Raw genomic sequence first — 15,143 nt, forward strand, 5'->3', positions numbered from 1 at the left:
ACTGGTCACTGTGCCATCCATGTCCTCGCCATAATGACCGAACCGCTACATAGCACACAGGTAATTGCTGCCAGGGTTCCTAAAAGTAATATCTGCATCAAAACGTGATCGTGTTACTAGATTAGTGGTTTCGGGGAGATAATGCTCCTCGAGCGTTGGGAAGACGTCAGAGAGGCGTCAGGCATGACTAAGGTTGCGAGACTTTGTACTTAGCGATGTTTGCTTATTTCAAAGTGAGTTTACGTCGGTCGCACCGGTTTGCAGACAGCTGCCCAACAAGGACAATAAATTTCGTACACAAAATCCATAAATAAATGTTCAAATTGTGGCTTGCCCATAAAGTAAGTTTTTTCCTGGGTTAAATAAATGTTCAAATTGTGGCTTGCCCATAAAGTAAGTTTTTTCCTGGGTTGTTCAGTAAATATATTTTTGAGGATCCCTGATTGCTGCTTCATAAAATTTATGCCATCGATGATAAATCGTTCCACGAGCTTCGAAAGAATCTCTTCGTACCTGCAGGAAGCAGAGCAGCTCCTCAGTGTTCCTGGGTAAGACACCATCTGAAACCACTCCTTATAATTTTCAAGTACACAGTGTCTCCTTGCGAACGAAAAGCGTGGAGCCTGTAAAGCCAATGATGTTTCCGACCACGGTGATGTCCTTCAGCTGACCACAATCCAATTAAACAGTTTTAAAAGGCCCCCTTCTTGCGGCAAGACACGGCGCATTGCACAGCTTCTCATTAACATTTGGAGGTTTGTCAGCTTGGATTGTGCCAGCTCAACATTGTTCACCCTCAGTCTTTTCAAATTGGTCGGGGTAAAGGTCGCTCACGATTTTCTTGGACGGGCAAAGCTTTCTTGATCTGACAGTAAGGCTTCATACTCGTCATGCCGAGTGGCTGTCCAAGAACAACGAAAGACAGCTGTAACATGTCATCACTTATCCACTCTCCGCTAGTTTATTTTGCAAGGAAGAGTCGAATATCTTTAGTGACATGGTTCATAGTACACGAGCCTTGATCGCGTTCTTCGAGGATAGAGAGCGGACGTGACTGCTGATCCACACAAGAGATTAGAATCTTCCAAAAAAACCTTCCACCTCTTCCCCACGTCGGTTCTTGTCCACAACACGCGCTGGAACGGGTCCACTACGATTTTGTTGGTGTGTGCGATGATCGTCTCTGCCGAGGATATTGGGGTGTTCTCTCTCGCTTAGCTCAAACCTTGAGACCTTGAAGTCGACAGACGCGTAATCGCTGCAGACAAAGCCGAGCTTGTGATAATGTCGAGATGAGTCATGGGCGACTCTACTTTGGCTCGTGTCGCTGTGGCGTAGCGCGGAATAGTGCGAAAAGAGTCTCTCACTCGCATTGTTGCGACTTTGAGTAATGTAAGAGCTGCAAATAATAAACATGGGAGTTGATGGAAGGGGAACGATGCTATCAATTGACCAGTGGAAAACTCTACTAGTACTACGTTTTTTATCAGCCAGGTCAGCCCAATGAAAGCAAAAATGCAACATGTATTGGATGAAAAAACTGCCTATGGCACTGTCGTTGTGTGAAGAAATGAACGCGACAGGTCTTCACTTTAAGCCGCTTGCTTGATGGCGGTGGCCAGCTGCACGAACACGCTCTGGTGGTGTTCCCATTGCTGCTTGACGCTTTTCGCGTGCTCAGCGTCGACTCCTTCAGTCTGCGTGAGTTGCTGGACGGCGGATCCACCACGTTGCAGCAGTGCCTGTAGAGCCTCGGCGCGCGCACGGTTGTGCAGTACGGCAGACAGAGACTGCACGTTGTGGCCGTTCAGCGCACGCTGCAGACACTCAGTTAGCAGCTCTGCGGGTGGGGCAGGCGGCACGTACAGCAACATGAGCACCAGCGTCTGGCACAGACGATCGTCGCCGGCGTCGTTGACGTTCGTTTGGCGTCCGGCGTCCGTGCGTCCAGACAACAGGTGGTCCACCAGGTGCGGCAGAAGTACGAACCGGGCCGACGGGTGCAGGAGCGGCAGCGCTCGACTCACCAGTACTTTACCCTTAGTCGGCGTCAGCATTTTCTGTAGCTGTTGCACGTCACAGCTCATCACACCACGAGAGGCATCCGCTTCGCCACCCTGCGTCACGTTGACACCCAGAAGTGCTGCCAGCTCCAACAGCAGCGACGTCGTCCGCGAGCGCAGTTCAACCAGGGCCGGATCCATCTCGTCTTCATTCATCGAGTGGAACTGCTGCACGTTGATGCCACGAGCGTCCAGTAGATGACGCGCGTCCTGGAGGGACAGCAGGCACTGCATTCCACGATCCAATTGGAGACGCAGCTGCCAAGTATCGTTCGCGAACACCGAGTTACGGCTGGCATCATTGCTCATACGCAGGACCTTGGCGGATTGAGCTTCTGCAGCGACGGCCTGGGCGCCAGGACTCGAACCGCGCACGTGCTTGGCACTGGCCGCTTCGCTACTGGATTCGGCCGCCGCAGAAGCGGCGTCCTCTTCGCCACTAAACGGTGTACGCTCCGGGTCGTCAGCATTTGTCGGCGACGAAGACGGAGGCGAGGCGGCCTCATCTGTGCCGGCCAGGTTCAGCAACTGCTTAGGACGGTACAGACTACTCTTGGCGTTGCGGCCCAGCACGTTGTACTCCGATTCCCAGTTACGCGACTTGACTTCGCGCTGTACGTCGCGCGGGTCGACGGACTTGACGTGCTGCAGCTTCCACGATGGTAGCGGCACGGACGAGCGGCCAGGCACGCCAGTACGTGTGCGCTTCTGCACATAGTTATGGAAATAGTAGTCGTCACTAAACGGGTCACTCGAGCGTAGCCACTTCATCTGCTGTTGTATCACAAAGTTCACATCACGCGGAGTCATCATCTTGAAGGCAGGTGGGTGCATCTGCGGCGGCGGGTGAGGCGGGCCGTTGCGGCCAAACGCGCCAGGATGACCAGGGAACGGCGGCCGCATCGGAGGAGGCGGGCCACGTCCGAAAAACTGCGGCGGAGGCGGTGGCCCACCCGGATACATGCCCTGTGGGGATGGCATTGGATGGCCTTGCGGCGGGCCTTGCATGTACATCGGGTGGGGCGGTTGGCCCTGCATATGCGGAGGTGGGGGTGGCATGAATTGCTGATGTTGCTGCTGTTGCTGCGCGTTGGGAGTGGCCATTGGAGGCGCAGCCCATGCGTTGGGCGGCTGGGCGTTCTGGGGCGGCATACGCGGGGCGGGGGCGGGTGGGGCCTGTGGAAGCGGAGGTGGGCTCTGCTGGGCCGGCTGTGTGGCCACAATGTCATCGTCATCTAGACCTAGTCCCCTGAGTCCTGGCACTTGGCTCTCGTCCAGCTCGGAATCCTGTTCCAAGCTCAGACCTGGAGGCGGAGCGCGGGCCGAGCTCGATTTCTCAGCTGCCGAGCCATGGAATTTCTCCTCGAGTCTCGAAAATTCCTGCTGACCTCTGGCCCACTTGATATCCTCTGAAGGAGGGGCCAATCCGGGCGGCGCACGGCCTGATAATCCAGCGCTGGTTTGGGCAGCTCCTGACTGAAAATTGCCCATAAAGACAGCAGAGAATGCGTCGTTAAAGAAGAGAGATGAGCCACCGGCGTCACTGGCCTGGGCGCCGCTCTCTACTGGTCCTAGAAGGTCGTGCGCGCGCAGATCGGCAAGCAGAGACTCGTACTTGGTATCATCCACGTTGCCATTGGTAAAGAAGGCCGGTAGACCGTCTAGAGACGTGCCGAATGGCGAGCCTTCTGAAGCCATGGCGGACGTTTAGAAGCTGGGAAATGCGTCTAAAAGCAGGAAGTGGCTGTGACTCAGTTTAGTGGCGACGGATTCAAGCAGATAGCTGACGCTGTAGGTAAGGTTAAATTATGTAAGTGGCACAGATGGAAGGAGAACACGGAAACGGAGATGGTGGTGAGATTTCCACGTCGAAAAATTTGCTATGGGCCACAAGACACACGCACATACCTGGACTACTTGGAGAACGTGGATGTTGTGGCCCTCCACTTGGCGAATGGAACTCCCCCTCAGAATAGCAACTTAAAGATCAAATTATGTTGCGTGTAGAAGTTTTCATCATAAATTAGAAAACGAAGCCATTCGCTAAAATCGGGAAAACTAAATTTGGAATTAGAAAATAGTATATGTGACCCACTTAAGGTCTTAATGATGAGGGCGACGTCATCTCCAGCACCCACTTCTGTTACATTCATTTAGCCACGGCTTATGAATTTGTACGCTTTCTTCTTACTACTACATGTAATGTAGTACACTACTATGAAAACTACTGAAGTAGCGTTATTCTAACAGCGTCCTAATACATGTACTGTGAAACTACTCAGGTATCTGCATTTCGGGCCATCACTTGTAATTATCTCAGCCACCTCGCTTTACACTTTCCCCGTGGCTGCACGCTTCACCTTGAAGCGTTTGAGCTCACGTACCAAGCCCAAAACAAAAGGAAGGATTAGTGGAGCCAGAAGTGGAGCGTATACACCCAGCATTTGCTCTTGAGGGAAGTAGAGTTGACGGATCATAGTGTGGTCGTAGTAGGCAGCGTCTGTGAGTTCCGAAGCCTGACGAGCCATCGCCAGCAGACTACGAAGATCTGACACTTCTACACACTCCTGCTCCCGAGCGCTACCACACAAGATGGCTTCAAGTCTCGTGACGGCAGACTCCACTCGAGTTTGCACTCGTTCCAGTACACTCAACTCCGGCAGAGCCTCGACAAGTTCCACAGTCGACTGCAGCGTCTCAATTGCCGTCTGCATGAGCTTAGAGAAGCGGTCGCGCGCGATCACGTCCAACTCCCAATCCGCTATACCGTCAACGGGTGAAGGCAAGAACAGTAGTCGCTGTTCCGCAGTACCGTGACTTGTTCTGTCCTCCTCTCGTTGTCGCTTAGTGAAGGACGGAACACCGAGTAGTGCGCGGAATTCCGTGACAAAAAGTCCCATAACCCGCTGCAATTCACGTGTTTTCGTTGTTGCTGTTTCCTCCGCAGACACATCAGCAGAAGGCTTGCCATTAAATGCAAAAGGGTTCAAAATAGCGGCAATGCCCCAACCAGGTAGCTCAAATGACGTTGCCAGACTAGCATCGTTCTCCGCAGCACGGATGTACAACGGGGCATGCTTGATATCCGGAAGTGCAGCCATAAAGTGCAGCACTTGTTCTCCATCATCCAGCACTGAGGCATCGAGAAAGTCGTTCGCGCTCTTGAACTGCAGCACCACCAAAGTCAAATAAATGTTTGTCAATTGTACAGAATCATTCACTTACATGCTTGAGATCATCAGCGTTAATGTAGAATTCTTTTCCGTCTGCACTGGACGTGACCTCTCTCGCCAGTCTCGCGTACTGAACCATCTGTGTCTCGATTGTAAAATTTGCGAGTGCTCCGACCTTGTGCACAAACCTGCTGAGATACTGATCCACCAACGTCCGTAGATCTTCATTCCAAGGCGTCGTCGGGTTCTCCTTCAGCAAGGAAAATTGTAGGCGATAGCGCAGCGCCTTTCGTGCTGGTTTCGTCCCGGTATTCTGCATTATACTCTTCTGGGGGTACACGTGCCTCTGCACCAATCTTTCAATAGCAAAATGCACCGCATCGCCTTTATTCACTTGGCACTGCGATGACCACGCGTGGCGGTATTTCCCGACTGTCAGAGCGGGGGTAGAAACAGCTGCGTTTTTGTCGCATAGCAAGAAGACGCTGAAGCGCATATGATCCGCTTTCAGCGTCTTCAGCGCCTCGTCCGTCGCCTGAAGACCTGTTCTCATCGCCGTCTGAAGCGAGCTCTTCTGTCCTGCGTTTAGTTGTAAGTTATGCATTAAGTACGCGACGTTGGAGGCACTGGAGGGCGGCGCAGACGAAGACACGGAGCTTAAACTGTAGATGTCCACTTGGAACTTTTCCGGCCCGCTGAAGCGCGACGCCGCCCATGACAGCTGCTGGATGCGATCCACGGGGAGATCCACTCGCTCAACCTGCGTCAAGTGCCATGCCACTGGCGCCGCTAATAGCGTGAACAGCACGAAGGCGCCGACGATCTGCAGCCTCGTGCCTGCCATGATGGCAATATATATGAATTGAGCGATCGTAAACAGGGTTACGTTTCGAGGTTACGTTGGATTACCGCGTATTATTATCGGAAACTGTTGCTGACCTAATGGAAACTTCTGTGCATGCATTCCAACTTCCCCAGCTACAAGGGGCGAAGCTTCACTATTTAAACTTGAAGCCTTTGCGTTTGTGTTTGTAGCGCTTGAATTTACCTTTCTTGTTGTAATAGCCGCCGCCGTACGCGACGCCGGGGTAGGCAACGTACTGAGGCTGCGGCGCCACATAGCCACCTGGAGCTAGTGTTGCTTGCACGAAAAGTTGTCGACCTTGCGATGCATAATAAGCTTGCGCTTGCTGCGGCGGCGGTGCAGCATAGACTCCAGGAGCTGGGGCGTAGCCTGGCGGAGGGTACTGGGCCGGGTACGGCTGCCCAGGCGGTGGGTATCCTTGCGGCGGGTATGGTTGGCCTGGAGGTGGATATCCTTGGGGAGGATAACCTTGGCCTGGAGGCGGGTAGCCACCTGAATAGTTGCCGCCGTACATGTCGTCTGCTGGAGGTGCTGTCTTTAGTCGACTGTTGTTGTGGGACACATTTGTGGCTTCAAAACAACATCTTTGGAGCACGTGACCCCATGTACGCGTCCTTACAGAACGCCAGTTCTGTATATCAGATCTTCTATTAACTTAGGAGGATTTTTGAATAAATGCAAAACAAGTCAATTGTCCGGATAACTTGAAATCACTCTCTATTGAAGGTTTTGTGATACAAAACTTCATTTTCAGCCAAAAGTCAGACGTCTCCCACAAAAATGGCAAGGCACCAGCAGAACGAGTCTGTGACGGATACCCCTGTGCTGGAGGAGGCGCCGCGTACAGAGCCGCCTGAGGAATCGAACAACCGTGGTAACTTCACGCGTAACCTGAATAAGGAGGCAGATGAGAGCGTGGCGCGCAAGATGTTCTTGGGTGGACTCATGTTCCTGCCGTGGCTCCACTTCGTTAACGTCCTTTTCTACCGCAAGCAGTTCATGGATCCGACCATCGACGCTTCTGTCACTTTGTGTGCGTCCTGCAACCTCTGCGATGGTGTTCGGCCATAACTTTATCGTCTAACGTAGATATCTCGTGTTGGTGCTGCGTTTTCCAGGGGTACGACGGTCGTTCATGGGGTTTTGCTTCTGGACTGTGCTGTTTATCTCGTGGGTGCTCCTCTTCCAGCTCAACTGGAAGGAGTTTGGTTGGCAGAACCTCGTCATGGTCGTACCCAACGAGGACGAGAATGCGGGCTGGTGAGCTGATACTTTAAGAACACCGAGGCCGACCCAAGGTTCGACACCGCCAATTTCGCACTCTGATGACCCTGTACTATGCTTCCACACCCCATTGACGTCGTTGCAGAGGCTGGTTGCTCTCAACTAAGTCGCCATTTAATTCCATACAGACTTCTATACTATGTCATCTTCGTGAACTCTTACTGAAGTCTAGTGAATAATAACGTACTTAGCCGGGTAGTGACAAAATCCCGAAGCACAAAGCGTCAGCTTCGACACCTCCTCTCCGCTTCTTGTCCAAGTCAACATGAGTGCCCCCATCCTCTCTATCGACACGCAGCACGAGGACATGATCGTACGTCGTCTTAGCTATCTAGGTGTCCTTTTTCAGCTTCTCTTGCATCTCCATCGCTTCAGAACTGACGAAAAACGTTGCCCATTGTTCTCATTACTGCTCTTTTCACTATTCCTTGATGTTAACAGCACGACGCACAGCTGGACTACTACGGCAAGCGTCTGGCCACTTGCTCCTCTGACCGCACTATTAAGGTTTACGACGTCGCGGGCGACGTGCAGAACAACGAGCAGATCTTGACGGGGTACGGGCTCATTGTATCTATTGGCAATATTCAAACTTACACGCAATTAATTGCCCTATCCATTGCAGCCACGAGGGCCCTGTGTGGCAAGTGTCGTGGGCGCACCCCAAGTTTGGCGTGCTGCTGGCGGCCTGCTCCTATGACGGCAAGGTCATCATTTACCGCGAACAGAGCTTGAACCAGTGGACCCAGGCCTACGTCCACGCCTTCCACGATTCCTCAGTCAACAGCATCGCCTGGGCACCCCACGAATACGGACTTGCACTCGCCTGCGCCTCTGCTGACGGAACTGTATCCGTGCTCAGCTACTCGCGTACGTGCTCAGCTGCAATGGTGATGTCTTTAGTTATCTCTGTTTATCTGTTAACGACATTGCTATTATCGCAGCTGAGGGCTGGAGCGTGAGCCACTTTAAGGACAGCGCACTGGGTTGCAACGCTGTCAGCTGGGCTCCTTTTAACTCAGTGGGCTCGCAGGGTCCGTCCGGTCCCATCCGCCGAGTAATGACGGCTTCGTGTGACAAGACGATCAAGATCTGGAGCCTGCCGGAGGGTGAGACGGAGTGGACCAAGCAGGAGCTCAGCTCTGTTCCCGCACACAGTGACTGGGTGCGTGACGTTGCGTGGGCTCCGAGCACGGGACTGCCAGTGAACCTCATTGCCAGTTGCTCAGAAGACAAGCACGTGTACATCTGGTCGCAGACTGCCGAAGACAGTTCCTGGAAGCGCGAGCTGCTGCACACGTTCGACGCTCCTGTGTGGCGTGTGAGCTGGTCTGTCACTGGCAACGTGCTGGCTGTGTCTTCGGGCGACCACAAGGTCACGCTCTGGAAGGAGACTCTCGACAAGAAGTGGATGTACGTATCGCTAGCTGTACCAGCACAGCGCATTGGAGACTTATATCTGTGTTTGTTTGCTACTTGCAGTCAAATTTCGTCGGTGGACGAGGCTGGTGCCATTCACAACGGCAACGAGTAGATACATCTGACGCTGGTAGGAGACTGAAAGACTTTGATGTTAAAAACTTCTTCTCCGCTTTGCCTGCAAAATGCTTTAATCAACAGTAGGTCATTGTTGTTCTTTACACACGGCGAATGTACGAACGTATCGAAAGCGCTGCATGTTTGTCTATGTTTGTGTCCTATCGAGCTAGCGTCATTCGTTTTCCTATCCTAAGACTCTTCAAAGTTACGCGTCCATCGCCGCTGGAACCTCTCCTCGATGGCCTGGACGCACTTGTAATGTACTTGGTGTTCGTGGTTGAAGCTGGAGAGCGTCATATGTCGCTCGGACGAGCGCGCTTCTTCCTTCTTCCACTTCGGATCCGACGGATCCAATCTCTTGCTAATTAACGCACTATGTCTCTGTTCCACTGTCCGCAGATACCCTGCAATCCACACATCGTCGACTGTCACACAGACCGACGGAATGTCTGCAAGTGCCTCGACATCCGTAAAGAATCCACGTCGATACGCATTGCCACAACAGGCTTGTAAAATGTCCACGTATCGTCCATTGGGACGCATAAAATACGGCACGTAGGCGGGCACGACGCCAACCTCGTGCCACAAAGGCAGCATTCCCCATCCACACACGCCCAGCACGTCGTCCGGCTTGGCCACAGCTTCCCATGTCAACGAAGCTACCAGTTCCGGTGGGTATTCGAAGTCATCATCTAATGTGATTATTAGCGTTGACGCGTTGTGTTCCAGTCGTAAAGCTCCCAGCAATTTCGTGGCCGGGCCGTCGTCCACGCAGCGATTCACCTTGACGAGTGGTGTTAGTCCCACCAGATCGGACGGGATTTCGGTCTCATCGTATGAGCGCTCCGGGTGTCTCTTCATGGGCCCTTCAGGGATATTGACGTAAATCTGGTCTGGTACAAGGCTCTGCTTTGTGAGTGAGCGGACACTGTCCATAACCTTGTCCAGCCGGCTAGGCGTTGTCGTTAGCGATACTACAACGCGGAACGGCGGGCGCCAGGGAGGTGAAATCGGCGGTAAGTCACCGGCCGCACGACCATCGTAGGCCGTGGTGAAGAGCACCGTAGCTGCCGGCGAGATACTGCCGTAGCGCACCAGCAGTTGTGTGTATCCCCAGGAGGCAAAGACGGTGACGGCCACGAGCAGCGCACGCAGTAACGTGACCTGACGCAGCCACGAGTGCGAATTCTTGCTATGGCGCGGCAGCACCGGCTGCCGCATGAACACGCTCCACTCGCGAGCCATGCGGGCGAGCATCGACGAAGAAACTTGGATGAGAAATGGATGCACTCGTGTGACACAATGTCGCATCGCAATCATCCTGTCTTACTGCATTATGGTCCTAGATCAGTATCGAAGAGAAATTCTAAATATTGGTTTTGGAGTGATTGTTTTAGCTTGGTTAATTTCAGACATGATTGGAGCTGAAGTAGTTTTATTCTGTATCTTAGATTGTGCGGTACCAACCGAGCGACCCTTTTATAGATCCATTTCTTACTTCAAATTATGATGTATCAAACACAACGGAAGTGGCGATATGAAGTAACCTCTGGATTCTCGCCTGCGATCACGCAAAGTATCAGGCCAGCGATGAACTTGTTCGGGCGGAAGTCGGCGGCGCCCGCGCGCACGGGGCCTGTGGCGACGGCCGACACGATCCGCAAACTCCGTGAGCAACTTGAGTCGCTGGAGAAGCGTGAGCTGCACATCGTCAAAAAGATCGCGCTGCAGCTGCAAGAGGCAAAGCAGAAGAGCGCAGCGAAGGACAAGCGCGGCGCTATCTTCGCACTCAAGCGCAAGAAAATGTACGAGGCCGAAGTCGAGAAGCTGCAGGGTGCGCGGATGACGCTAGAGACGCAGGTCATGACGCTCGAAAGTGCACACGTCAACATGGAGACGTTTACGGCGCTGCGTTCAGGTGCCGAGCAGATGAAGTCGATCCACGGCCAGATGAACGTAGACAAGGTGGACAATATCATGGACGATATCCAGGAGGAGATGGCGACAGCGGACGAAATCGGTCGTGCTATCTCACAACCGCTAGGATCGCAGCTGTACGATGACGACGAGCTGGAAGACGAGCTGCGCGAGATGGAGGAGCTTGAACTCGAGGAGAAGACGCTGGAGCCCGTGGCCGCCACGCCTGCAGAAACAGCGAGAGTTCCAGCCGCGCCCGCTGCAGTTCCAGCTGCTGCAGCAGCAGCCACTGCCCCGTCGGCGCCACCTGCTCCGACGGCTCAGTACAACTTGCCGGACGTGCCTACACACGCGGTCGAGTCCAACATTAATGTGGTGGGCAACGCCGATGAAGACGAGCTCGAAGCGCTGCGAAAACTTGAGGCATCTATGGCACTGTAGCACGCGACCGATAAGAGAACAAAACAGATTGAAGAGGTTGAGCTCGACTACTGTGACCAGCTCTGCTACTTCAGATATGTATGGCAATTAAAGGAAGAAAAGTGACAAACGAATGCTTCGGGTTGAACAGATACACGGCTGAACGAGCGCCTCGCTGTTTGCCTATTGCAGCTCCTGTCTGACAGCAGCCTGTTCTCCTGTTGCGTCTGCATCTATCTCTTGACCCACTGGAATTTCTTACGGGCTTTGGCCTGACCAGGTTTCTTCCTCTCGACCATACGCGGGTCACGCGTGATCAGGCCCGCCTTCTTGAGGGCCGGACGCATCTCCGGGTCGAAGTTCTGCAGCGCACGGGCGATACCGTGACGCACGGCGCCGGCCTGGCCGGTCACGCCTCCGCCCTTGACCGTGCAGTACACGTCGAATCCGCCGATCTTGTCCACCACAGAGAAAGGCATGAGCACGTCTTCGCGATGCGTGTCACGCACAAAATAGTCCACCAGGTCCTTCTTGTTCACCTTAATGCGGCCCATAAAAGGCTCCGCAGAAGGCTTGACCCACACACGCGCTGTGCTGGTTTTACGGCGGCCAGTGCCATAGGCACGTCCCTTTTCGTCGAGCTTTCGCACACGCACAACCTTGTTCTTGGCCTCGTGAAATGCGATACGGGCCGCCTTGGCGCGGATCGCGCGTTCTTCCTCGACGGTCACCATGTTACGCACAGACTGCAGCCACGTGGGCACGCCCTCCTCGGTCACGGCGTCAATGTTGCCGTCAAAGCCAAACCAATTTTCGCCGTCCTGTGCGCCCCAGCGCTCCTCGTCGAAGAAATCGGCGTTGTGTGCCAAAAACGCGTCAAGACGGCGTCGTCTCTCAGCCGTGGAAATGCCCTCCTCGTCAATAGGCAGCAGCTCTTCCAGCTCTTCCACCTCCACCACCTGCTCTTCATCTGAATCGCTATCTGAGTCGCTGTCCGAGTCTGAGTCACTGTCACTATCACTGTCACTGTCGTCCTTGGAAGCGAACAGCTTGGAAGCGTCTGTGTTCTTCTTGTCGCCAGTTTTGTCACTCATGAAGCGCGCACCGGGCATCGACACAGCGTTTACCATCGGACGAGCGATTGACGGACGCAACGCATTCACCGCCGCGGGGGTAGCTGCGCGCGCCACGCGACGCGCCGTCAGCAGAAGCAGCTTCATGGCCAGGGAACGAGAGGCGTGAAATGGCTCGCCGCTTCTTGGTTATGTGTGGCCAGAGGAATTACGCTCTGTGAGTGGATAAAACAGAATTATTAATACTGTTGATTGGCAAAAAATATATATAATTTAAGAGGAGAAAGTATAATGTTTGATTGGCAGAATATATATATAATTTAAGAGGAGAAAGTATAATGTTTATCGGTTTTACCATTATCAGACCGGAAGAGCATATACGGATCAGCTTGCCTGACCAGCGCGAAGGCGCCAACACACACAGCAATAGCTCCAGCCAGCACCATCGACGATACTCGGGGTGTATTAATAGTGATTCACGCTCCTCGACCGAGAGCCGAAGGTATAATATTAACTGGCGCCAATCCCACCACCGAAACGGAAGTGGGAAGAAAGTGAAGCTTTCATGTGTCTATCTCGATCCGGAAGACAGGAGGTATCCGTTTACAATTGAAATTAAAGTTAATCTGCGTGTGGATGAGCTTAAAGACGCTATCAAAGCACGCAAACCGAAGACGATCCAGGATGATGCGTTCAAACTTTGGCTCTTTGTGGCAAAGCGAGCAAATGGCGAATGGGTGTCTGCTGATGACGCAAGATCTCTTCCACGTGATGAGAGTAGCCGTCTAACCGAAATGGAGTCATTGTTTTTTATTAATTGAGAGCGCCATGCCGATCCAAGAAATAATTGAGCAGGATGAAGAGCAAATTCACGTGATCGTAGTTTTGTCTTCCAAATATCGGAAAAGGCTATTTAAAATAAGGAAACACGACGAGGCGCCACCATCCAAACTAACCTACTATCTACATATCTAAAGCTGAAAAAGAGCTGTAGAGCGAGTGGCGCCTTACCGCAAGAGGGTGGTTTCTTAAAGTTATTTGATTGGACGGACGACGATTGCGGACAACTAAAGGACATTACGTTAATCGGAGACATCGTGGGCTTTATGGGCTCCACGTTCTTCGTTCGGAAAGAAATGCTTTGTGTGCTGGAAAATTTAAAAGAGTATTTAAAAGACAGGATTGACACAATCGGAGCCGTTGGCAGGCAGTTCATCACTATCGGGAGTGCAGGAACGGGCAAGAGCTGCATGTTGGCCTTGCTTTGTTTCTATCTTGCAGTTTCGAGGAAGAAACCTGTGGCATGGTATCGTCCTAGTGGCGACAGGAACCTTCCTTCTGTCACTCGCTTGCCTTATGAGGGAGAATTCTTTGAATGGGTCGATGAGAATGGCGATATGTATGCATCGTTTAAATCCGATTACTGGCTCCTCTCGTCCGAATGCTGGTTTTTTATCGACGGTTTGGATGAGGCGGGGATTACACGTAGAATCTGGCACAATTGTTTCACACTGCTAGCGACCCGACAATATTTTTCAAAGGGCGAAGCGGCTTGCCGTACAGGGCATTAATCTGTTGCCTTACTCGTAACGAGACGACGTGGAACAATTGGCCAGGTTACAAGGCAGTCTGAAAGAGGAGGATATCGCCCGTCGGTACTTCGTGTCGGGGGGGGAAACCTTGGTGCTTTCTTGAATCCTCATGTCAGGATGGTTTTCAGTGACGTCTTGAGATGCCTCCTCTCCGACGAGGATGAAGGGCTGCTTGAAACATACTACTGTAGCTCACCCCCGATAGTCGATTTCTTTCGCAACTGGGGAGTGAAAAACGTTTCGGAGCGAGCACACTATTGGAATTGCTCGTACTGGAAACCGTGTGCGACGTCGATGCTTGTGCTCCAGCACGTGACAACAATGGTGAAGCCGGAATATTTTCAAGAACTTGTCAGTGTTGCTCGACAACTGAACGATTCACGCCTCGAAGATAGTGGTCTTGAAGCACTTTTTCACTCGCTAATACGCCACCAAGAATCGTTTCGCTTCATCTTTTGTAAGTATGAGCAAACGGATCAAGAGAAAACGGGTGTGGGAACGTGTGGTCGGATGGTTCACAGTGACAAAAATAAACAACTACAGATTAGGGTCAATGGTAAGAACTTGCGAGAGTGTATAGCAGCTATGGAGAGCTGGGCTGAAAGCCCTGCAGAGATGGATTATTGGGTTCTTACAACCAATTTGTGTGGAACAATTTCTGCTGTCAGCCGATGCAAATTCTCCTATAATATGGCCGATACTGATGCCCCTTTGGAGAGGTTTTGCTTCTTGCAGCTGACGAGGGCAAAAACTCACAAGCTCGATCAAGAGATTCTATGGAGTCTGGCTCAGCCTTTTGTGAAGAAACAATTGCCAGTATGCTACATAGCACTGCTATTTGATGACGGTGACAAGAGCATGAATACCAACATTGCCGTGAACAGTGTGGGGATCATTAAGGGTGAAATCCTGCGTCACATCCCGCTGTATGTCGCGACGTATGAAATGGCTGCGAAGTAGCCTTCGTCGTGAGGTATGCTTTCGCTCTGAGCGTATAATTCGGTGTCTTCACTCGGATTCAGTCTTTCTACTGTAGTGTTACTTCCAAGTAGTAAGGAACATGTCCGTGATTCTACATGTAGTACTTTTCGTGCTTCTGATGGAGACACGCAGTGTTCTTCTCCCGATATTTTTCATTGTCAACTCGGTTTGCTCGTTTAGCGCAAAAGAAATTGAAACAGCGCTGAGGCTTCATTTCCTAGTATCCGATATGGCTC

At 52.3% G+C, this 15,143-nt stretch overlaps 8 protein-coding genes across 8 annotated transcripts; 4 read left to right on the forward strand and 4 right to left on the reverse strand.

Annotated features, from left to right (window-relative positions):
- Nucleotides 1-1,592: 1,592 nt before the first annotated feature.
- On the reverse strand, nucleotides 1,593-3,980 carry PITG_12691 (uncharacterized protein; the record flags this gene model as incomplete). Its single annotated transcript, XM_002900056.1, has 1 exon — nucleotides 1,593-3,980. One exon carries the CDS (start codon nucleotides 3,759-3,761, stop codon nucleotides 1,593-1,595), a length of 2,169 nt encoding a protein of 722 aa, XP_002900102.1.
- A 413-nt stretch (nucleotides 3,981-4,393) lies between these two features.
- Nucleotides 4,394-6,080, reverse strand: PITG_12692 (uncharacterized protein; the record flags this gene model as incomplete). Its single annotated transcript, XM_002900057.1, has 2 exons — nucleotides 4,394-5,230; nucleotides 5,289-6,080. The coding sequence occupies 2 exons, from the start codon at nucleotides 6,078-6,080 to the stop codon at nucleotides 4,394-4,396; spliced, it is 1,629 nt and encodes a 542-aa protein (XP_002900103.1).
- Nucleotides 6,081-6,854: 774 nt separating this feature from the next.
- On the forward strand, nucleotides 6,855-7,569 carry PITG_12693 (uncharacterized protein; the record flags this gene model as incomplete). The annotated part of the gene is made up of 2 exons (XM_002900058.1): nucleotides 6,855-7,134; nucleotides 7,220-7,569. The coding sequence occupies 2 exons, from the start codon at nucleotides 6,882-6,884 to the stop codon at nucleotides 7,363-7,365; spliced, it is 399 nt and encodes a 132-aa protein (XP_002900104.1).
- A 26-nt stretch (nucleotides 7,570-7,595) lies between these two features.
- Nucleotides 7,596-8,919, forward strand: PITG_12694 (protein transport protein SEC13; the record flags this gene model as incomplete). The annotated part of the gene is made up of 5 exons (XM_002900059.1): nucleotides 7,596-7,698; nucleotides 7,827-7,942; nucleotides 8,011-8,255; nucleotides 8,330-8,798; nucleotides 8,868-8,919. The coding sequence occupies 5 exons, from the start codon at nucleotides 7,651-7,653 to the stop codon at nucleotides 8,917-8,919; spliced, it is 930 nt and encodes a 309-aa protein (XP_002900105.1).
- Nucleotides 8,920-9,113: 194 nt separating this feature from the next.
- Nucleotides 9,114-10,181, reverse strand: PITG_12695 (uncharacterized protein; the record flags this gene model as incomplete). Its single annotated transcript, XM_002900060.1, has 1 exon — nucleotides 9,114-10,181. The coding sequence occupies one exon, from the start codon at nucleotides 10,179-10,181 to the stop codon at nucleotides 9,114-9,116; it is 1,068 nt and encodes a 355-aa protein (XP_002900106.1).
- Nucleotides 10,182-10,514: 333 nt separating this feature from the next.
- On the forward strand, nucleotides 10,515-11,395 carry PITG_12696 (uncharacterized protein; the record flags this gene model as incomplete). The annotated part of the gene is made up of 1 exon (XM_002900061.1): nucleotides 10,515-11,395. One exon carries the CDS (start codon nucleotides 10,515-10,517, stop codon nucleotides 11,280-11,282), a length of 768 nt encoding a protein of 255 aa, XP_002900107.1.
- A 99-nt stretch (nucleotides 11,396-11,494) lies between these two features.
- PITG_12697 (30S ribosomal protein S9) lies at nucleotides 11,495-12,481 on the reverse strand (the record flags this gene model as incomplete). The annotated part of the gene is made up of 1 exon (XM_002900062.1): nucleotides 11,495-12,481. The coding sequence occupies one exon, from the start codon at nucleotides 12,479-12,481 to the stop codon at nucleotides 11,495-11,497; it is 987 nt and encodes a 328-aa protein (XP_002900108.1).
- A 1,998-nt stretch (nucleotides 12,482-14,479) lies between these two features.
- Nucleotides 14,480-14,886, forward strand: PITG_12698 (uncharacterized protein; the record flags this gene model as incomplete). The annotated part of the gene is made up of 2 exons (XM_002900063.1): nucleotides 14,480-14,482; nucleotides 14,662-14,886. 2 exons carry the CDS (start codon nucleotides 14,480-14,482, stop codon nucleotides 14,884-14,886), a joined length of 228 nt encoding a protein of 75 aa, XP_002900109.1.
- Nucleotides 14,887-15,143: the final 257 nt, after the last annotated feature.

Source organism: Phytophthora infestans, genomic scaffold, assembly GCF_000142945.1.
Source record: "Phytophthora infestans T30-4 supercont1.27 genomic scaffold, whole genome shotgun sequence".
In the NCBI taxonomy this organism is placed as follows: domain Eukaryota; phylum Oomycota; class Peronosporomycetes; order Peronosporales; family Peronosporaceae; genus Phytophthora; species Phytophthora infestans.